Source organism: Sturnira hondurensis, unplaced genomic scaffold (assembly GCF_014824575.4).
Source record: "Sturnira hondurensis isolate 20B ecotype Veracruz unplaced genomic scaffold, ASM1482457v3 Scaffold0004068, whole genome shotgun sequence".
In the NCBI taxonomy this organism is placed as follows: domain Eukaryota; kingdom Metazoa; phylum Chordata; class Mammalia; order Chiroptera; family Phyllostomidae; genus Sturnira; species Sturnira hondurensis.
In genome coordinates this window covers 5,435,992-5,459,439 of record NW_028076699.1, presented here as the reverse complement: position 1 = coordinate 5,459,439, position 23,448 = coordinate 5,435,992, and the positions used below count along the sequence as shown (strand labels likewise).

Here is a 23,448-nt window from a genome sequence, read left to right as displayed (position 1 = left end):
TCGTAGATTTCAGAATCAAGTTGTTTAAAAAATGAGATTTTGACAATATATAAATACATTTGTTGAAAGTTATCATCTTTATGATATTAAGTCTTCCTACCCATTACTAATAGTATAGGTCTCCATTTATTTAGGTTTTCTTTTAACACCTTTCAATAAAGTTTCATAATTTTCTATTGAGGACAGGAACTTCTTTTATCAGATGTTCAGATGATAGACTTAATCTCTATTTTTTGAGCTATTTTTTGTTTATTTTTTTTTTTTAATTTTTAGAGAGGTGTGAGGGAGGGAGAAAAAGGGAGAGAAACATTGATCAGTTAGTTGCCTCTGGCACACCCCTGTCCAGGACCTGGCCCACAACCCTGGCATGTGCCTTGACTGGGAAATGAACCAGTTGACTTTTTGCTTTTCAGGACAACACCCAACCCACTGAGCCACACTGATCAGGATTTTTTTTTTTGCGATTTTAAATGGTATTTTTTAAATTATATTTTGCATGTTGCCAGTGTATTGAAATGCATTTGATTTCTACATATTGATCTTAAATCCAGAACTTGTTCATGCTTTTGGGTTTTTTAAATAGAAAACATTAATCTGAAAAATGAGTTGTTTCTTCCTTTCCAGTCCTTTACCCTTTTTATTGTCTTATCCCACTGGGGGGCGGATACCCTCAAGCACGATGCACAGCTGGGACTGAGGGCATCCCCACTGCACCCTCACCTGAAGTGGGGTAAACACCTCACCTGTTCTAGGTTTCCTGTCAATACCCTTTGAGGTGAGGGCAGTTCGTTTCTAGTTTGCAAAGGGTTTCTGTGGTTCACTGGGTTTTTTTGAATGGTTACTGCATTTTACTGAATACTTCTTCTGCATTTATTGATATAATCTTTATTTTTTTCTGTTTTTTGGTTTCTTTACCTCCTGAAAGATGAGGAGGTAATTTAAAATGTAAACAAAACCTTGCAATCCTTTTAGTGTGTCTTTATGAGCTGAACACATACCAGCTGGTACAGAAACCCAGCCAGTTGCTTCCATTTATTTGCTTTCAGGCTGGGAAGGGGACTCGACCCAGTGGGCAGGGGGCTGGAAGGCCTGCTGGCTGAGGAAGGGCTGAGGAAGTGCTGTCGTCTGGTACAAAAAAGAGCAGGCCCACAGGGAACCAGGAACACAAAACCTCACGGAAACAAGATGTAGCTGCCAGACTGGAGAGGGGACAAGGTAGGTGCCCCTTCACCACTCTTGGACATGGCCACCTTTACTTGAAATTGGAGGATCCCCTTCCTAGTGCCCCACAACCATCCTGGGAGTGGGCAGACCCATTCCCAGTGGGCCATTCAGAAAATACTAATTTTGCTTCCAAATGGTGGACTCACTGCTGGGAAGGCATGTGCTTTCACCACTCTGTCCACTGTGTGGGGGTGGTCTTCAGACCCAGGGAACCAGGCCCATGACTGCTGTCCCCACACCTCTACAGAGCTGTCTGGGGGGCAGCACACAGAAGTGTGGCCACAAAGGCAACAAACAAGGACCAAGAGCTACGGGGGGGCGGCATAGAGACCAACAGCATAGAACTTTCACACTAACTTCCGCCTCAGAAGACCAATCACAGCAAGTGAACAAAGATCTAATGACTACCCAGCTGGAATTTATTTATAGAGCAATTCATGCCTGGCCTAGACTGCTGACCTCCACAGTCCCTTCTGGCCCTGGACTATGAAGTGACACCAGCTAACAGAGATGCCTGCATTTTCTGAAGAGCCAAGTTAATCAATGCAGTGTTTTGGCTCAGGGCCGCAGGGTTTATGGCATCCTTCCACAGGCTCAACTGCGCTTCGTGCCACTGGCCTGGGCACCTTCGGTTCTGTGGATCGACCTGCCCATTCCCCACGAGCTGGAGAGCCCTTAGCTGGGTGCTCTTCATACTTTGCATATTGGATCAGGTGTAAGAGTCCACACTGCGGAAGGCCTCGGGAGCAGAAAAAGACCTCCAACGTAAATTCTTATTTGTGGAGGGAGTGGCTGCTCCCTGACGCCACCTTCATGCGTGAGTACAGCACAAACGGGCTTTATTGGTGGGGCTCGGGACGCTGTGGCAGAGCCCAGCACGCAGACCGTGAGGGCTTGGACAGCTGCCAGGAGACGAGGGATGAGGGTACCAGCGTCGGTGGGCTCTGCTGCGTGGGGCACATCGCCTTCTCAGTTCTTAGAGGCAGGTGTGACAGTGGAGGGGTCAGCACTTCACAAACTGGTGGGCGACCTCGTAAATCCCCACAGACTCCCGAGCCTTTTCATCATAGTCAGTCCAGTCCTGCAGGGGACAAAAGTGGCAGTGTTAGCCTCCTAAGGCGGCCCAGGACAGTGGGTGGAGAACCGGGTCTTAGCAGGCCCGGTACGGGCTCTGACTCGGACATTGAGGAACACGTATGACCTAGGACAGAGCCACACTGCCCAGGCCTGAATTCCGGCTCTTCTAACTTTGTGATTTGAGGAAATCACCTACCCATTCTGGTCCTCAGTGCTGTTCTTTTTTTTCTTTAAGGGTCAACAAAAGACTTGTTGAAAGAAGCAAATGAGTTAACACATAAAAGTACTTAGCATAGTGCCGGGTGCAGGTAAGAGCCCAATGGATTCCAGTTATTGTTGCTATGTGCTATGCAAATCAAATGAAGTCTGTGTCTCCTTTTGAGGCCTGAACACAAGGTTCCTTATGTGCAAAGCAGTACCATATCCAGTAACATAGTCAATTCTCGCTATTTGCGCCAATTATGTTCTACAAAGTCACCGTAAACACTGAATTAGTGAACAATCAGCCAATGTTCCCAGGAAAAATACAGGGTTAAGTTCCTAGGAGCAGCTGATCATGACACGTTCTTCAACCAATCAATACATAACTTTGTTTCATGTATGTCTCTATTTAAAAACACCTTTTAAATATGCTACTGATTCATCAAAATTGAACTCAGAGCCAACAGTACTATAACTCATGCCTGAACAAAGCTCATTTAATGTGTACTTTCTCCAACAAGCACATCTCAATGTTCTTGCACGTGGAACACTAAACAGAATCTCGGCATTACACTGGGGGCCACCTTAAACACCAAAATCATCAATAAAAAGCACAGAGAAGCGCGATCAGCTTTTCACTGATGAGCCCTGTTCACTGAGAGAGGCGATTTCCGCCAGGTGTTCTATGGTACCCTGTAAGGCCCCCAAGTTCCGTACCTTCTCCTGCAGATTAATGTCACTGAAGACTGTCCCTGATTCCACACCCTCAGCAGCAAACCCAGCCTGCAAGAACAGGAAGGCAGCAGTTAGTCTGAGGGAAAGGAGGCACTGGTCTGGCACGTGAGCATGGCTGGGCACTTGGCTTTTCTCACAGCACCTTTGGGAAGGGAGGACAGAGGTGCAGTGTCGGCAGCTGTTCCGGAAGGACTCCTGAGTTCCCAGGGTCTGGCAGCTGCCCTGGGACTAGAATGGTTCCTCCAAAGAGAGCTCTGGACCAGAAGGCAGGAGATTAGGGGAAACCCTTCCCCAGACTGTGAAAGACAATCTACGCTGCAGCATCTCTACATGCTCCGAGTGAGCCCAGTCCATGTAGCTGGAGCCTTTTGCTAACTATCTGTCATCTGAGCATGTCACTTCCTTCTCTGGACCTTAGTTTTCTTATTTTGACATGGGAATGACAATACTCTCTTCTGCCTACCTCACAGACTTGCCGGGGGGTGAAAAGGCCACCCCAGGGAAGTGGGATGAACACTGGCCCTGAGGCTACCCAGAGCTACACTGCTTACTAACTGTCCCTCTGGGCAAGCTGCAAAATCTCTGAAGTATGAGTAGCTTCACAGGGTCATTGTAAGGGTTAAATAACATATAAGTGACTGCCACAGTGCCCCACATACAACAGGCATTTAATAAATAATAATTATCACTACCCTTAGAAAGGAGAATTCCTAGTCCGTGGCCTCTGTAGGAAGCAAAGTTATGCCGGCACTTCTAGACGCTCTCCCCAAAGATGCACGTTCCCCAGGAAGACACACATACCTGGGGCTGGAAGTCAACTGGTTCAAGGCCCCGGCACTCAAACTCTACTATGGTCTTGAACTTCTCATTGTCTTCAGCCTGGAAAGGAAGTACGTTGAGGAGGGTAGGCCCAACTGGGCCCTCAGGATAACCCCATTGCCCCTGCCCTTTCTGCCAAGCAGGTTCTTACTGCTCCTGTGAGCCTAGAATGGGACTTGAGACCAACTTATCTCATTTTGGAAGAAGCCTGCCTTAGCCACCTGCTCCCCATGAGACCTTGGCATGGATGCCATAGAACAAAGAGTGTGGACTCTGGGGTCAGCCTCCCTAGGTGTGAGTCAAACTGTGCCCTTCTTCCCCTCTGGACCTAATACTACCGAACAGAGCCGAGGAAACCACTACAGGTTTATTGGGAGAACCTGAATCACAGGTCAGGTGCCCAGCAGAGTACCCACACTCTGCTCAGTAAATGGCAGATAAAATTACCAGCATCAGCCCTGGCTGGTGTAGCTCAGTGGATTGAGCATGGGCCTGTGAAGCAAAGGGTCGCCGGATTGATTCCCAGTCAGGGCACATGCCTGGGTTGCAGGCCAGGTCCCCAGTGGGGGATACGTGAGAGGCAACCACACATTGACATTTCTCCCCCACTTTCTCCTTCCCTTCCCCTCTCTCTAAAAATAAATAAATAAAATATTTTTTAAAAAATTACCAGCATCACAAATATGAACATGAATATTAAGCTACAAACTCTCCAGATCATTCAAACAGTCCCAGTATACTTCGCTGCAGTCTTTCGCTAACCATCTGCTATGTTGTAAAGGCAGGGGTTGACCTAAAGCCTTTGAAATGAGATTTGCTTATAGAGGGGGGGCACCTATGAGCAGGGTGGGATAGCCGAGAAATTCCTGCCTACCTGACCCCCCACACCATGCCTACACATTCACTGCCATTCACTGTAAAATCATTTGCTGCACACCAGCCATATGCCTGGCACTTCTCTGTTGGCCCTGGTTTGTTTCTTGTTTGCTAGTCTGTCTCTTCTACTAGGTTATGATTTACTTGAGGGCAGGTCCTCATTTGATTTCTCTTTGACATAAGGACAAAACTGAAAATCTGGCATAAATCCAACAATTAAGGAAGAGATAAATATAAATTAAATGCCTTTCTTTAAAAACACAGACCCAAAGCATATACACCCTCCCTCACCTTTGGACTAACTTGTTGTATAACAATGTATAACTTCCTAATAACACGGACAATATCAAGGATGGGACGTACCATGCAAAGGACTGTCCCACCCACGGTTTCAGACAAGGCTCACTAGGCCCTCTAAGATGCTGATAAGGTAACTGCTCTCAACGATGGAAACTGAGTGGCCAGGGTGGGTCAGAGGTCCCCTGAGCTCCCACATGCCGGCACTTAAAACTGTAGCCCCGAGCTAGGATGTAATCCCACTATGCCTTACATTATAAGACAAGCGACTTACATTGTAAGATCTGATGGTGCTGCTCAAAATCTCTGAAACAAAAAACACAGAACAAAGCTGACTTGAGTCCATACCTTGGCCCTACCCCTGGTCCCCAGATGTGGCTCTTGGAAAAAGTCTGCTGCAGAAGCTTGGGTACCTCGGGTAACATGAGCCTGCTTTTGGTCTGGTATCAGGAAGCTAGGGCCTGGCCTGGCAGAGCTCAGTATTCAAGGCCTGACCTACCAATGGAGTTTTCCCTTGCGCACAGCTTGCACTTCTGGACCATGGAAGCGCTGCCACGGCCTCCCTTCAGTGCCACACTGTCCTAGCAAGGAGTAAACAGAACCTCCAGTCACACATGAGACGTAGGGTCCTGAAGAGATTCAGTCCTATGACTTACTATCCAACTGAAGACACCAAGACCCGGAGAGGGTGAGAGACTTGCTAGGACAAGAATCCTGTGGTGGCTTCTTGAGACTAAGGGCTTCCCCTTGATTTTGAACTCTACCTCACATCCCAAAGAAGCCTCTTGTTCCCACTGTTGAACACACTAATGCCTGCCCTCCCAAACCATAAAAAGCAAGGTCCAAAGGCCAGAGAGATTATGGTCACAGATTCCCCAAGTCCTTGCCTAGACATGTGTATGTAGGGGGTGGGTACAGTGAAGGGGGGAGCAGTTACCATCAGCCGAATGTATTGCCACTTCTCTGAAATCTCACCACAGTTGCCACATTTCATCTTGGGGGAGAAAAAAGAATTAGTAAAGTAGTGTGTTCAGTTGGCAGACACTGAGGGAAGGTAAGAAGGCAGGCTCATAACCTGCCTTCCTGTCAGCAATCTCACCTCATCCTTACAACCAGCCCCACCAAGGACGTAACCAGACTTACCTCTGGGCAGGATCAGGCTAAGGTGCCTCTCCTGCGGGTGTCCCCAACCTTCTCTGAGAAGTGCCCAGTCTAGCTGGGAATTCCCGGTTCGTGTGGAACAGAAATGGTCTCAAGAGGCCCCCCATCCACCCTGCTAGGTTAGGAACTTCCTGTGTTCCTACAGGCCCTCCCTGTAGGTCCTTCGTCTAAGTATTTATCACACTGCCATTACTCTATTTCTATCTCTTTCTTCTTCCCTAGACTCTATACTTTTTGCAACCAAAGAACATCAGTTCCCCAAGTAAGCCCTGGCACTTGGGCTTCAAAATATATGGAATTCAAGGTGGTGAGAGGCTTTCTGAAAGAGAAAAGGCTTTTGCGAGGTACGGAAGGATGCTGAGATTTAGACTAGGAGGGACAGAGCAGAAGCTCTGGGATTCGGGAGCACGAAAGGCCTCAAACTGCTGGGGTAAAAGGGACGCCTCTGTAGGCCATGCCACTTGGGTAGCACCAGATTTACCAGTATGGGGTGGGAGGTGAGGGTGGAGCCATGCACAAAATCAAACGATTTCACAGTAAAACCAATCAACAAATGAAACAGGTGAATCGGCCTCCTTACTGTGATTACTGAATAATCACAATATACCTTCAAGTAGTCTTTCATTTAGAATTTGTTTACATACTACAAAATATTTAACGGAGACAAAAATTACAAAAGGAATTCCAAGTCACTGCCAATTAAAGAACCAATAAACTTTTAAAAGTAAACATAAAATTCTACGCATTAAAAAAAGGGGGACATTTAATGGTTAAATACTTCTAATCATGTGGGAGAGAAAGCCCCTGTTCAACAACGATCCTGTTGCGGGGCTCGATCCTGTTCTGGGTCCCGACCTCTGGCATCCCCTCCTGGGACCTCGAAAAGCCCACAGCTTCTCGGTGCTCTGCCCTCTCCTCTGCAGGACCCCGCCCCTGCAACCTCACCTTTAGGTACCACCGGAAGTCTTCCCCCACAGGCCGGAGATTAGTGACGTTTTCCAGAGTGGCTTTGAGCTGCAGCGCAATTTTCTAAGAGGGAGGGCCAGAGCAACTGTACTAAACGCGTATCCCCACGCCTAACCCCCCCAGCCCCGCCCACCCCAGCATGAGTGATGCCTTTCTCCTTTCAGAGCGAGCGCATTCCCCAACTCTCTCCGGGCGCGAGCGCCCACACCCCAGATCTGCCCCACTGCCCTGCTATTGCCCCAGCGGCGGTTCACCTCCGTCTCACCCCCATAGTGGCCTGGCTCAGCCCGGCGCTTTCCGCAGTCGCTACTTTCCGGTCTGTCGTAAACGGGGAAGGGAGGGTACCGCTTGCGTACCCTGGGGCTGGCCGTACGTGGGACGGCGCGGGGGCGGGTCTCTGCACGCAGGTCCTTCCGCATAGGCAGATCTTTTTTTTTTTTTTTTTTGGCGGTAGGTGGAGGAAGCAGGTGTTTTGAGTTCGCAGTAATTCGATATTTACTGAACTGACGCCTCGTACCAGCACCAAGCCAGCCTAGCGCTACCGCAGCACACTTCGTCTTGCCCCTCAGCTCTTTCCTGGCTCCTCACCGCCCTGCCCGCCCTTACCCAACGGCCCTCTGAGGCTTCTTAGATCCGGGCGCTTCTCTCTCTGACCAGGCCCAGCTTCACAAATTTGGGGAATAGGGCCTTTTTCTTCTCAAAACTGCTCCTTCCTCTTTCCCCCTCAGGGCATTTCAGGGGGTTGTCCCGTGCACGCGTCCTTCTTGTGGCCCCCAAGACTGGTGACTCATCTAGCTCTTTTCTGGGCTCCCATCTTGTTTATTCTTACACATTTACTAAAACATTTTTTTTACTTGCCCTTTTGTCCAAGGCACATGAGACCTTGCAGGCGCTGAGCCTGCATTTCTTTTAAATTTCGAACGACTGTTTTTGATACCTACTTTACACCAACTGGCCTCGTTGCCCCAAGTACCCTTCTTTAGTCGGGAACCCTGCCGTCTGAGGTCCCAGATCGGCACTTAACCTGCTGCCCTGCTGCCCTTGAAGGCAGAGTAGGATGTGTATGTGCTGGGAGTGGCGGGACCACTGGCCTAGGAGTCAGGATCTTGTCCGAAGTTGGCCTGTCTTGAGGGATGGAGCTTTGCCCAATCACTTCCCTTCAGCCAAATAACTTATTCAGGCCCGGTTCCTTTCAGTGCCATCTATCTCTTCAACCAGCAATTGGCCTCATTAAGGAATTTAGCAAAAAAAAGTTCCTACCGGTCTACTTGCATAATAAATCTCCACACTATCTGTACCCACTAGGTCTCAGATCTTAATGGCTGTTAGTACTGATCTTAAAATGTATTGGAAAACTTTACTGAGACGAGGCATTTTATCCCTCTCATTATTTTCTCCCATACTGAAATAGCTGTATCTATAAAACGATTTTTAAAACCCAACCTCAACTATATCTCAATAAAGCTGGAGAAAAAAAACAGATTTAATACCATTTTACACCTGAAAAATAACTATTTCACTAATACTGAGTATCTAGTGTTCACATTTCCATAATGTCAATTTTAAATTTTTGAATCGTGATCCAAATGGGATCCAAATATTACGTGTCTCTTAAATCTCCTTTAAACTATAGGTTCCTGCTCCATCTCTACTTTATGTTTGCAACTTATTTATTGAAGAAACCAGATCCCTTGCCCTCGAGTTTTCTCTGGTTATTGTTGTTTGGACTCCCACTGTACTTTTTAACGTTTCTCTTTTATTTTCTGTGAATTGGTAGTTATATCTACAGAGTTGATTCAATCAGATTTGGGGGCAGTACTTCATGTTGGATGTAAGTAGTTTAAAAATGTAATTGAGAAGAATTCACACATTCAGATCTCTAAAAATGATAAAATTGCTTTTTGTTACATATTTATTAGACACAATCATTTATAGTTTATAAAAAAATATTGGCTTCATATACACAAAAATTTCCTAATAATGGTCATGAAAAAACAGCTCCGCCCACCCCCCTTGTGTCCACACCAACATTCAGTCTAGATTGGTTTAATCTTGAAGTGTAATCCAATAAGACTGAAGACCAAACACTTCAGGTCCTGGACAAGATAATAAAATACTCGTAAGCCTTCTGGGTCCCTAAAATGCAAAGGGAAAACATACTTAAAAAGCTGAGAAAAACTGGCAAGATAATACCATTTAATAACCCAGATTATGTACCAAGATATTATCATAAAGGTATTTACAGAACTAAAGCTTTGAGAACAAAATGTCCAAAAAGAAGGAAATGTCTACATGCTATAATTAAAATGGGATATTATGAGGTCATTTAAAATGTTAACTTTTTAAAAATGGGGAAATGCTTATATTAAGTGAAAAAAATTTCATTGAAATCACATATTGTTGATCTAAATGATATTTTTTGTGTGCTTTTAAAGAACTATATATCCTGTCCTGGCTGGTGTGGCTCAGTGGATTGAGCACCGGCCTACAAACCAAAGGGTTGTTGCCAATTCAGTTCCCAGTCAGGGCACATGCCTGGGTTGTGGGCCAGGTCCCCGGTTGATGGCATGTGAAAGGCAACCAGTTGATGCTTTTCTCACACATCGATGTTTCCCTCCCTGTCTTCCTCCCTTCTACTCTCTCTAAAAATAAAATCTTTAAAAAAGTTTTTAATATGCTTTTATGAATTATTTATCTTTAAGAAGAGATTTTGTTCGCCATAGGATACTTTTTATTGCTCAGAAACTTATTAATATCCCCTATCTCTAGTATTTAGCAGAATGTAGTTTGGAAAATACTTTTATTGGTTATCTCAAGTTCAGAGTCACTATGGGTTGGTCTCCCAGAGATCTTTGCAGTGTCTTCCTTACTCTGCTCAGGCTGCCACAACAAAATACTGAAGACTGGCTGGGCTGAACATCAGAAATTTATTTTCTCACAATTCCAGAGCCTGGAAGTTAGAGATCAGGGTACCAGAATGGGTGGGTTCTGGTGAGGGCCCTCTTCTTGGCTCGCAGTCGGCTACCAACTCGCTGCGTGTTCACATGGCCTTCCTCAGTGCGTGCACACAGAAGGCGTGAGAGGGAAAGAGCGAGGAAACGCAGGAAGAGCAAGAAAGAGCATGGGCCAGGGCAGGGCAGTGGGAGTGGTACTTGGAAATTTTTCTTTTTAAAGAAGTGGTCCTAATCAGGACCAAGAGGCTGAAGAAGCAGCTAAGAGCAAAGAGACTGTCCAAAGGAAGACAATTATGCCCACCAGGTAATAAAAGTGAGCTGCATCTAATCTCATACCCGCAAAATCCAAGAGCCAAAGAGGCTGTCAAATTCTGAGGACTCTGCAGCACAGATTCATGATTCAACTTTATAATTTGCCCAACTGACAATCTGAATTTTGAAATTTGTATTCCAAATAATTTCAAGTTTCACCCAAGTCAGACTTAAAAATGTCTGAATGAGCCCTGGCTGGAGTAGCTCAGTGGGTTGAACGCGGGCCTGCGAACCCACACGATCACGGTTCCATTCCAAGTCAGGGCACATGCCTGGGTTGCAGGCCAGTTCCCAGCAGGGGACTCACGAGAGGCAACCATACATTGATAGTTCTCTCCCTCTCTCCTTCCCTTCCCCTCTAAAGATAAATAAATAAAATCTCTTTAAAAAAAGTCTGAATGACCAACATTAAGGATGGTGTTTAGGGGCAGTGACTCCACAGTATCATCTCAAGCACTTGTACTGACATACTTCATTTTCCTCTTCTGGACAGACCATTACTCTATTTGGCTACTCCTATGGCATTACTGTGCGTCCCTGAGAAGCTCTTATTAGTAATAATTACATAAAACACCAAAAGCAGTAGGAGCAAGCCCTCAAAATAGCCGAGTCGCTCCACAGTGAGAAGGACAAAGCTGACCCCTTCTGCCTTGTGTGTGTGCGCGAGGTCTCACCATAACGGCCCCAGTCTGGTTAGGGGTTGGTTCCCTGTCAGTCTGCTGCCAAACAGACACATCTGGATGTAAGGCTCATGTACACTTACTTGGACTGATTGACATCAATAAGGGAGCCAATTTTTGATGTTGTGAAAGAAATGTGTTCATCTCCAATGACGATTTCAAGCTCCTAGAAACATTAAAAAACAAAAACAAAAAATAAAAAAAGAAACATTTTTTGAAAAGTGAAGAAAAATGAGATTTTTCATTATCGCATAGAAGGGTTCATCATTGGCCAAGTCACATACACTCTACTACACAAAAGCAAGACACATTCACCCTGAGCAGGCAACTGTGCTGGGTACTAGAAACTAAGAGCTGAAGTAAATACTGGCTTAGCCCTTGAGTAGCTCATACTTTTAAAGGAAGTTGTGTCCATAAGGCTCCATCATCTGGGATTTGGAAGAAATTACATAATTGTTTTGCACATGAGTTTTCGTTGCTAACAGCATGGAATAAAATGCATAAATCTGTTTTATAAATACCAAGAATCTGCCCTGGCTGGTGGGGCTCTGTGGATTGAGTGCAGACCTGTGAACCAAAGCGTCATGGGTTCGATTCCCAGTCAGGGCACATGCCTGGGTTGTGAGCCAGGTCTCCAGTAGAGAAGTGGAAGAGGCAACCACACAATGATGTATCTCTCCCTCTCTTCCTCCTCCTTTTCCCCTCTCTCTAAAAATAAATCTTAAAAAAAATTTTTTTAAATCTAATCTTTCTGGGCAACATGACACAATTTTGGACAATATAAATGCTATCAAGACAATAAAACAGATTCTTTTTCTTTTTAATGAGGGGATGGGTGTTTTAGATTTGATGGACAGACATCACCGAAGAAGTGACATATTAAGCCCTCAACAGTAAAGGCAGTTCTTGACAGAATATTCCAGGCAGCATGTAGCAAACACAAAGGTCCTCAACTACGAACAACTGCTTATGCCTCAAGACAGAAGAAAGGCCAGTGAGGTCTGGACACAGGCAGAGCTAGTGAGACTGGTGGAAGGAAAGGGGGGAGTTTGAATTTCACTTTAAATGCAGTAAGAAGCTACTGGAGTTTAAAATCAGCGGAATACAGTAAGTCCTCACTTAACATTGTTGATGAATTCTACGACTTTAAGCAAAACAATGTGGTATAACAAAACCAATTTTATCACAGGCTAATTGGTAGAAACAACAGTGAAGTTTCTATGGCATCTCATCAACATTATAAGGAAGCCACACTGAATGAAATGATGTTATTTGAGGACGTGCTACATATAAACAAATGTTTAAGAGATTACCCAGGCTTCAAGATGGAAAAATGGGCTGTATATGGCAAGAGAAACAAGGAAATTAATTAGACTCTGGACTGGGAAAAAAGTGAGGTTAAAAGAAATGATCTCTCATATACTTAGTCGCTTGCATGATTTTCCTTCCATCAGATGGTTGCAATAACTATGCTCTATTTATCTTTGTGTCCTCACAGGGCTCCATCTATAGCAGTTACTCATTAGTAAGGTGGGCCACAAAAACTCTAAGGAGGGGAGGGGGGTGTTGTGAGAAATTCAAGCCTGGGCTCTAGGTAGTCAGCAGCACTTCTTGCTCTGTTCCTTCCTGTGGGATTATTACTTCTTTAAACGAAGGAGGCAATCTGCCTTGTAGATTGGGCTACAGAATGTATGTGAGCCCGTACACACACCACAAGTGGATTCAATGTCATATGCAGAGCAGTCAACTTATCCTAGTTGTAAGATTTCTGCACTGTGGCTAGTGGTTAAAATACTCACCTGCCGACCCACTCGGTCAGGAGGCGGCCACAAAGCATCATCCTCTTTGGTAATTTCACTGTCATCAATTATTCTCTTCAGTTCCTCCATCACGCTTTTATGTACGTAAGCCTGAACACAAGTTAAAAAACAGAAATTTAAATTGTATTCCTAAGCAGTGTTTTGCCTCAGATAGTGATTAAAGATAAGAAAGACTGTTCCTAAAAACTTATTTTGGACACCTGTGCAAATGAGACTTCACAGGAAAGGGTCAGAGGTGCCCAATGACTACACCTCAGTCCCCCTACAGCTGTTTCTGCTTCTTGGCACATACTGTTCATATGGACCCTCTCCCTGCCTACACACCAATTCATACCTAAATCCAAAACAAAAGACCTGTGAGTAACCCTGGTTATTCTTAACCAGATGACATGCTTCTGAAGGGGACAGACATGCCTTTTAAATGCACTGTGCATATTAGTTTACTTTAAAAAATATGGTGTGTATGTGTGTGTGTGTGTGTGTGTATATATGGTATATGAGGGTGCTGACATGTTGGTAAGCATAAAATTGATTGCTAATTAAATAAAATAGTATGAAAATATATTGACTGTTAAGATATTTTCAAATGTTGACAAACTAGTTAAAAGTGTAGTTTTTGATGAGGATTTAATGATGTGGTAGAAATCACACCAAGATGGAACACATGAAATTGAGAGAGGCAGGCACAAGTTTGAAGTCCTACACTATCTCTTACTAGCAGGGGTGACCTTGAACAAGTCCCAGAATTAATATCTGGGCCTTCACAGTCTTAACTGTAAAGGGTATCTAATACCACCCATCACACAGGCTTCTGATCAGAGTTAAATAACATCATGTATGTAAAATATCTAGTGCCATGCCAGGCTCTCTAACACGCATTCAATAACATTAACTGTTTTCCCACTCAAACGCAAATTAAAGAGCTCTACTGAGTGCCATGTAGCATGGAACACACCAAACACTTGAAGTGGGGGGTAGTAGCTCTCATTATTTATTTGTTTTGGCAGATGAAGAAACTGAATTTATCAAGTTCATCTATGAACTTGCCCAAGGTCACATGGTTGGTTTGAAGTGGGGGGTAGTAGCTCTCATTATTTATTTGTTTTGGCAGATGAAGAAACTGAATTTATCAAGTTCATCTATGAACTTGCCCAGGGTCACATGGTTGGTAAGCAGCAGATTCAGGGTTCAAATCAAGATTTGTAAGACTTCAAATGCTTACTAATAGTTGATTCAGTGTTGGGAAAGAAAACACAAACTAAAATATCTGAGAAAAACTTGAGAAGCTTTCTACAGACATGTGTACACTTTTCTACTCTTCGTCTTTCAATACTACTCCCAGAAAGAACAAAAAAGACAAAAGGCTAAACTGTGGTGAATAGAAGGTTCATTACCTCTTTTCTGATCATGACATCATTTTTATAATTGCTGTTGTTGGCGTACCGCAATTTCCCTGTGAGGGGCAAAAAACAAATTCACTATAATAAAAACATATGAATAAACCATCATTAGCCTACTAAGACCATCAGTTGTTGCTTAAAATGTATCCTAACTTTCCCTTCAAGTGTCTAACATATTTAATATTTACACCTTAACAATACATTTTCTTCAGTTCTTCACTTTAGGTTATTAAATAGCTTCACAGCCAAAAATACAGCTGATGCTACATTATAGTTCTTGCAAAAGGTAGCTCAGGTGTATAAAATAAGACAGGCAGGTTATTTTTGTGACTCTGGAAAATCAGATCTCTGCAGATTAATGTCTTCAGCTGAAAAAAGGATAGTAAATAGTAACTTCCTACACACAGGGCTTCCTGAGTCTCCAATGAATTGTAAGAGCCTTTTGAAAACTATAAAATGCTGTTTACATATATTACCATGTGACTGTGCAATATTCAGACCTATCCCTGTGATGGAAAAGTAGTGGTTTTATAATTTAGCACACTTGGTATATGAGGCCCTTTGCACATATGTGCATTCAACAGGCTAATGTGGGTATATGATGGGCACAAAGGAGAAGATAGAAGAGCCAAATTAATTGATGCCTCACTGCACCCTCTGCCTCAAGTCTTTTTTTTTTTTTCCCCCAGTTGACTCTCCACACAGTGGGCAACCTGATGTAGGAACAGATGGATCTGATTAGGATACTCTAATACTTTGATACCGACAATGGCTTCCCACTGCCTTCTTGATAAAATGCAAATTCAACACAGCACAGTGCTAAACTGAGCCCCTGCCGGCCTTGCCAGGCTCACTCCTGAAACATCCCTCTCTCACCTAGCAGGAGTCAATCACACTACTTGGTTTCTGCCTGAAACATCCCAGGTACCTCTTGGTTTTCAGCCTCTTTGCCACTAATGCTGTCCAAAATGCCTTCTTTTAAAAATATATATACTTTATTTATTTATTTTCAGAGAGAGGGGAAGGAAAGGAGAAAGACCAGGAGAGAAACTTCAATATGTGGTTGCCTCTCATGCGTCCTCCAACGGGGACCCGGCCGCAACCCAGGCATGCACACCGACAGGGAATCGAACCAGCGACCCTCTGCTTCACAGGCCCACGCTCAACCCACTGAGCCACACCAGCCAGGGCCCAAAATGCCTTCTTAATTCTCATCTGAAAAAATAACACCTACAGTTACTAAACACTCACATTCCCCCTTCCCTCCTTTTATGCAGGAAACCTCCTCTGAACCCTCAGGCTAGATTAGGTGTGTTCTTTCATGCCCCCAGAATCCCTTTTGTTTCTTTTCTACCAACGTACCTAATATACTGTCTTGTCACTGTTTACAAATCTATTTCCTTTACAAATGTGGCTTCTCAGATTCACCTTTATGCCCCCATTTGGTGGGAGTTTTCTGTTATCTTTGATTTCCTTTTCTTTCACCACTGTGCCCCTCTCCCTAAATCCTGTAACTGACAAAGTCATACTGGTTCTCCTAAACCCTTCTCTCCACTTTTACAATCACCCTAGTCCCAAACAACATCCCTTTTGTCTGGACGATTGTTAACTGTCTCCTAATAAGTAGCCCTGTTTCCACTTTTGCTCATTCTGTACCCAATAATTAGAATATTTTCGCAAGAACAGATCACATCTCTTGTCTGCTTATAACTTTTCAATTGCTTCCTGCTGCACTTAGAATAAAAACTAAACTGTTTACCATGGCCTATAAAGACCTACGTGTTGTGACCACTGCCTACTATCCCACATTATCTCCTACTATTCTCCCCAGAGCTCACTACTATTCAGCCACATTGGCCACCTGAAATACGCCTGGCTCACCCTTGTCCTACAGCCCTGACACTTATTACTCCCTCTCACTAAATTCTTTTTGAGCTTCGTAAGGCTGATTCCTTCTTGCCAATCCAGATTCAGTTCAAATATCCCCCTTTCAGAAAGCTCTCTAATGGCCACCCTATTTAGAGTCAGCGCACCAGTAATTAGTCTATCATTCTGTTTTATTTTCTGACCACTCATCACTACCGGGAATCTTTTTTTTTTTCAATGATTTCTCTCCTAGCCCTAGAACTCCTGCATCTCAGTTGGTGGAACAGAGCTTGGCACAAAGTGGGCGTTCAATGTTCGTTGAAGCATTCTGGTCAAAAAATGTCACTAAGTAGAAGACCCTGCACCTGGACAAAAAGAACAGTGGGGCGGACATAAGAGTTTTCCTTCCAGATCCGTTCCTTCCTCCACTAGATCCCCGCACATTCCCGACCTCCCTGCGCCCGCCCCCACGCCTAGTCCTCGCTCCCGGGGGGGCGAGGGATCGCTCTCACCATCTGGTCGGAATTCGAATTCCAGGAATTCGTGGCCGAACTTGCCCTTGTGACCCACGTAGTAACGCAGATAAAAGTCACTCTCCATGGCTCGCGAAGGGCCACCGAGTCCCAACTTTAACAGCAAACCGTATCGCCGCTGTACGCGCCTGAAAGTGACGTTTGGCGCGCGGAAGTGACGTAAGAGTAGCGCCATCGCCCGTAGCGAAGTGAATTTTCTTGGGCCCATTTCCGGAGCTGGAGACTAAGCTCCTACGCCCCTTTAGGCGGAAAAGAGGTCCCTTCGGTCGGGGGCGGGGTCAGTGCAGTCACGCCCCCTCAATCCTGTCTTGGGTGGTGGTTGAGGTTTACCAGCCGACTTTCTACTAACCGCGAGGTCGAAATTCACCCGAGGCGAGCGGCCTGTAGACCTAGTTTTAAGGCTCCGGGTCGAACACCCCGATTGCTGCGTCCCTCCAGGTTCAACCTCCATTTGGAGAACACCCCACTTGTGCGAGTTGCCTTTGGACCTAGGTTGTCTCAACAGTATAAAATAAGGTTAAATAACCAGACCTCACAGGAGAACTTAACCCATGATTAATGCACGTGTCAAAAGTTGGCTGCGACCTAACTTTGCTGGTTAAGGCTTAGTTGGAAAAAATCTTTCTTGGCGATTCTTTTCCTGAATCCACAGTGGAGACTGCCATTTCCCTGGAATGAGCTTCCCTGAATTTATCCCGAATTTTCTCAATTTCTACCTTTCATTTCTATCTTTCACTTTCTCCCTCACTGGTCTCTGAAGTAGGTGACGAGAGTAGAGGTTAAGTTGAATATTTGATCTGCCACTCCCGAGCCATCTATGCACTCACTACCTACCAGTGATTTCTCAGCCCTGGCTGCACAATGGGATCGCCTCGGAGTGTCTAAAAAATACTGATGCCTGGGCCCCACCCTAAACCAATTAAATCAAAACCTCCCTCACAGTGGACCTGGGCATTGGTGTTTGTTGTTGTTGTTTTGCAAAGCCCCCCAGATGAGTCAGGATTGAGAACTACCCAACAGGCTTTTGTCTCTTCAGGCCAAAGTGCTTGACCTCTGGAAGGTTTTCTGTGGCCATGGGAAAAAAATTTCCTCCTCCTTTAGGCAAGGAGGCAATCAAAGGCGATAAAAATCCTAATTCTTAGAGGACTGCTTTGGATCATCTAAGTTCCAGCCAGAGGGGGAATGGAATTGATTCTAGGAACAGGGTTGAGATGGTATCATTCTTGGGACCTCATGACTGTGACTGGATACTATTCTGGATTCAGACCCGTGGTCTCTGATTCTCACTCCCAATCTTGCCATTATTCCTTTTCTCCCTGAAAAAGCACTGGCAACATAGTATAGAGTGGGTGTGGTGGGGAGAAAAATTACTGGAGATGTGTATTAAAAGAATCCTTTGTGTGACAATGATCTACTGGCCAGACGTGAACTGAATGAACTTTTTGGGCCTCAGATTTCTCATCTTTAAAATTGACATAATAATGTTATACACTGGACAGAACTGTTTTAAGGATAACAAACAGTGCCGTGAGCCCTGGCTGGTGTAGCTCAGTGGATTGAGCACAGGCCTGCAAACCAAAAGATTGCAGTTCAATTCCCAGTCAAGGCACATGCCTGGGTTGCAGGCCAGTTCCCAGCGGGGGAAGCATGAGAGGCAACCATACATTGATATTTCTCTCGTTCTCCTTCCCTTCCCCTCTAAAGATAAATAAATAAAATCTTTAAAAAAAAGAAAGAAACTGTCGTGGAAATTGGAAAACTTTGCAAACTGTAAATTACTATAAAACCATAAGGCATTTTATTTTTAAAAAAGTGCTGGATGTAGGTGGTGACAAATGAATTGTATAAAAAATCAAGAAGAAAACTGCTAGGTATTAAGCACCTAATACATGTCACCTCCAAGGCTGAGCTCATTTACAAGTGTGAGTTCTTTAGTCCTCACAACAGGTGGTAACTGAAGTTAAGTATGTAGAAACGTTGGGTAATTACTACAAGGTTATTTTCCAAGAGTGAAATTATTAAAATTATAATGTAACTGGTGAATCTGGGTATCTGCAGATGTGGCAAATAGCAAAAGTGCTGAGAAAATTTAAAGCACACCTGACTCCAAGCAGACCATAAAGTGATCCGGGTTTGGAGGTATGCAACAGAGTGGTATAGATTAGAGGCATCAAACTCATTTTCACTAGGGGCCACATAAGCTTCGCAGTTGCCTTCAAAGGGCCGAATGTAATTTTAGGACTTTATAAATGTAACTACTCCTTAACTAGGGGCAAGGAGCTCTACATTCGGTGAAAATGAGTTTGATACCCCTGGTATAGACAAAAGAGCGACATGGTCTGTGTGGCTGATGTCCCTGAATCCAGCATAATATACTGAGCAGCTGCTGTGTGTCATGTGCCGGGACTACAACAGTGAACAGGAGCTTTATAGAGCTTGCAGAGGAGGAAATTGAGGAGCACACAAGCAATTAAAATGTAGGGATACAGGTTACAAGTAGGGAAGCACAGAATACTATGGAAGTACATGGAGTGGCTCCTAATTCAGTCTAGGGGCTTAAGGGAAGTCTTCTGAAGAAATGTTCCAGAGAGAGGGTCCAGAACTGTGTGGCTGGAATCCAGAATGAACTTGTGAATACAGTAATGAAGTTGGAGAAGTAGCTGTAGCTAAATCATGAAGGACTTTACAAGCCATGTTAACTAGTTTGGGCTAAAACCCTAGGGAATTGGCCTTTAATGCAAGGGAAACTGTTTGGAACCGCCCTGCTTGGTTTCAGAAGCTGCAATTCCCCTGTGGCTAAGGCCAAATAAATAGACCTTGGGACCATAAGCCATTTAGGAGACAAAGTTTAGCTTTCTTGTAGGGGTACCACCTCTGCCCCCTTTCACCTCACCGTGTTTGGCCCTGGGGCAGATGACGGGTTAGCCAACAATGGTCAGATTCCTCAAAGGAGGGATGACCTAAGACAGGCATGGTCAGGAAAGAGGCCCTCAGGGAAGGACTTGGGGGGCTATGAAGAAAGAGGGTGACGGACCCTCGCCTCTCAGCTTTGACATAGCCTGGGTCCTTATTCTGCCTGCAAGAAGTCTCCTAATTTCTTGGCTGCCTTACTTCCCCTGCCTGATTTAAGCCTGAAACCATGCCAGAGGTGGATTCTGCCCTTTTCTGGAAAGGGCAGGTTCCCTGGGTCCAAGTCTGAAATGAGTTTGTTCCCCAAAGTGTTATGGCCCTTTAGCTATCTGACCCTGACTCAGAATAAGACCTCAGAGTTCTTTGAATGTTATCTATTTGATCATTACTGACAATGACTGATGAACTTTCCATATATGCCTGGTATTCCTGTGCAAATTAAACCCAATAAAAGCCTGTCCAGATAAGAGATAAGGGTCTGGCCGGCCCTCTCTTTCACTGAGAGTGCTGCCATATCATCTGTTTTTCTCCACTGGATTTCTGTAGTCTGTGGGAATTCATCTCATCTCATCCATAACGCCGTGGACACTGCGGGATGGTGTTCACATCAGGAAAGAGATGAAGGGGCTATAAGCAGTAAAGTAGAAAGTGGTGGTAGTGACATGCCCTATTTGCATTCTAGAAAGATCACTCTGGCTGCAATGTTGTAGGCTGGATTGCAAAATGGAAAGATTAGAAGTATGAAATTAAAATAAGTAGTTATTCATCTACAATGATGAGAATCCAAGATGACGGTGACATACACCCCAGTAGTGGCAATAGAGATACAAAAGTGGATGAATCTGAGATGGAGTACCATAACTTAAAGGGTGGGCAAAGGAGATTAAGATGTGGCCAGTTAGGGGGAAAACTGGGAGCATGGTGACATGTAAACTGAAATAAGAGTATTCAAGAAAGGAGTGCCCACAATGTTAAATACTCCTTCCAAGCTCAAGGAAGACAGGACTAAAGTATTTACAAGATTATCAAGGAGGTCCTGGGTGACCTTGGTGAAAGTAACCTCAGTGGCATGGCAGTGAGAAGCAGGGCAGAAGTATTGGGATACAATAGGCCCAATACTTTTTTGTGGAAGCAGAGTTCCCTGACCCTGTGAGTTAGGTCTGGGTCTGGAGAACGGAGAATGCTTCCTGGAGTGCTCCAGGACCAAAGGAGTTAGCCACACAGAGGCAGTGGAGGAAAACCCCGCAGAGAGCATCCCCTGTACATGAGCACTCCGGGCACTGCCTGTATTTTGAGGGCACTAAACATAACTGTGTGCTGTGGGTAGTTCCTTCACTCCTCTCCTCATCTATAAAATGGGAATGATGATAACATCAATAGTATTTATGTCACAGGATTGTTGATGGAGATTGAGGTAGTTTACATAGAATTCTGAGTACACATTAGGGACTCAATGACTGTTCACTCTCCCCTCATTAAGGCATCACAATGAAACAATACTTTTAGATTTTAAAAAATGAATTTAATCTTTCTCTAGAAACAGTGCACTGATCTGACAAATGCCCACATTTGATTATTAATTCACAAGATGATGTCAGTACAGCTAGTGAGATGCAACACACCACCCTTGGCCTCTGGAAGAGAAACCAGCCTGCAAAGGGGACTGAGTACAGAAGCGACAGAACTCGAATGGCAAGACAGAAAGAGTGGAAACGGTTAGTGGGACCCAACGTTCTAACATGCCTGTTACATCAAACACTAAATATGGTCATTTGAGGGCGTCTGTGCGTGGGAGAGACAAACAAGGAAAACTCATTTGGGTACAATCTGATGGAGTTTGCAAACCAGAACTTTACCCCCCAAATTAACAACAGCTTGTACAGAACAAAGTGCTATTTTAAAACACATGGTTTGCACAGGTATTTGTTTTCTCTTGTAATTTTTTGTAAAAAAGTATCAAAACCTTCATGTCTTTAAATATATATATATACATATACAGGTGGCTCTTTTAAAATTACTTTTTATAGCACAAAGTGTTTGCAAATACAGAGGGTTTCTGTTGATTCTTGACTATGCACATGGTGCATAGCCTGAATGAATAGAGCTTCCTGATTTCTTTTATTAGCTGAAAATCTGAAGCTGTAATTCCTCCACCTCTAAGTTCTCCATATCCTGAAAATCCCCCAAACCCTAAAAATAGTGTGAGAAGAGTCCGAGACTTAATCTTCATGCATTGGTAGAACAATTCACTCCGGAACATGTAACTGCTAACCATTTCTATAGTGTGAGATGATGGATGGATGGCTGAAGTTAGGGAGGCAGGTGGGTGGGCTCACATTCCCGCACCCCCTCATTTCCACCAGCGCCTGACTGGACAGTGCTTGGGGGCCCTGCTGCAGATGCCCTGTCTTCCAAATGTCGTTTTCTTTCTCACTGTTGAGAAAAATCTCATAGGCTCCTGACAGCATGGAATGCTTCTGTGAAAATCTTACTACCCTTATATTAGTTTTCATTGCCATATCAAGAAACTTCAACTCAAATATACGAAAAGCAATAACTGTTTCCCTTTGGCCACTGGAAAGCTCAAGGCTGAAGCCTGTCATGTCTGCAAGTGCAGGCCATGCATCCTGATGAATTTCCCGCGCACGTGGTGCCTCCCACGCAATCGATGACCAAGAAATGTTTGCTTAATTGAAGCTGAAGTTAAACAGAAGTGTTCTATAAAGTGCTCATATTGAACCTGTCTTTCCATCCAGCCTCATTTCTTGCTAAGTCTCCCATGAGCTTTTTGCTCGTTCTAGTGAATTACATGCAGTTCCTGAAAGTCCCCATGCTGCTTCATGCCTCTTAGTTTTTGAGACTTAGCTTAAGGTCACTTCTCCTGTGATGGCTTTCTTGACCCCATTCCTCATCTCCTTGGGTAGAAATGACCTCTTTGTACCCTAACAGTACCCTGAAAGGAATCTATTCTTTTTGCTTCCATGTGTGCCTTCCTCTACCTCCACTGTGAGCTCCATAAGGACAGACAACATTTGACTGGTCTGTACATCCGCAGTGCCTGACATTTAGTTGGTACCTAGCGAATGGTTTTGGCGAATGAATATATTGCAGTCTCAAAGAGAGAGCTGGAAGGATCAATAGTGCTTACTGCCATAAATTTAAACCTGATATCATTCTGAGGTTACAGGTTATCTCAACCTGTTTTTATAAATGATCATGCTATCAAAAGTAAAGAAATGAAAGTTTAGTCTTCCCTGTCTCTCAAAGGCCATTTCTGTCAGTGCCTTCGAAATTCCATTGGAAAGACAGGTAGCAGGTTTAGTGCAATGTTCAGACAGAGCAAAGTAGTCAACTGGAGAAGAAAAGGGAGGAAAAGGACCTGGCCCAATTTCTTTTAAATAGAGAAAAATATCTGATAAATTGTCTGCCCTCCTGGCATCATCTCTAAGCTTCCTTCCAGCTTTATAGTCCAATGAATGCCTCTGTGACCCGCTCTTGACCGTCGACATGTGATGGCGCAGGAGCAAAAGGCACCAGAAATGCAACTAAACCTTGCAATGCGGCTTTAAAACCTTCAGAACCAGAGGACGAACCCGACTCCTCAGATTTCATCTATT

General features: G+C 44.4%; 2 protein-coding genes across 4 annotated transcripts; both read right to left on the bottom strand.

The window, feature by feature from the left end:
* Positions 1-2,000: 2,000 nt before the first annotated feature.
* CZIB (CXXC motif containing zinc binding protein) lies at positions 2,001-7,790 on the bottom strand. 3 transcript variants are annotated; one of them, XM_037043238.1, is made up of 8 exons: positions 7,611-7,790; positions 7,336-7,419; positions 6,167-6,223; positions 5,729-5,810; positions 5,504-5,535; positions 4,039-4,116; positions 3,220-3,285; positions 2,001-2,305 (listed from the first exon to the last, which is right to left on the bottom strand). In XM_037043238.1, the coding sequence occupies exons 1-8, from the start codon at positions 7,773-7,775 to the stop codon at positions 2,228-2,230; spliced, it is 642 nt and encodes a 213-aa protein (XP_036899133.1). In that variant the 5' UTR covers positions 7,776-7,790; the 3' UTR covers positions 2,001-2,227. The 3 variants fall into 3 exon arrangements, with proteins under 3 accessions (XP_036899133.1, XP_036899135.1, XP_036899134.1); XM_037043240.1 differs by having other exon boundaries at positions 7,622-7,704; XM_037043239.1 differs by lacking the exons at positions 5,504-5,535; positions 5,729-5,810.
* A 1,465-nt stretch (positions 7,791-9,255) lies between these two features.
* On the bottom strand, positions 9,256-17,073 carry MAGOH (mago homolog, exon junction complex subunit). The gene is made up of 5 exons (XM_037043241.1): positions 16,901-17,073; positions 14,517-14,575; positions 13,102-13,212; positions 11,386-11,468; positions 9,256-9,492 (listed from the first exon to the last, which is right to left on the bottom strand). The coding sequence occupies exons 1-5, from the start codon at positions 16,986-16,988 to the stop codon at positions 9,393-9,395; spliced, it is 441 nt and encodes a 146-aa protein (XP_036899136.1). The 5' UTR covers positions 16,989-17,073; the 3' UTR covers positions 9,256-9,392.
* Positions 17,074-23,448: the final 6,375 nt, after the last annotated feature.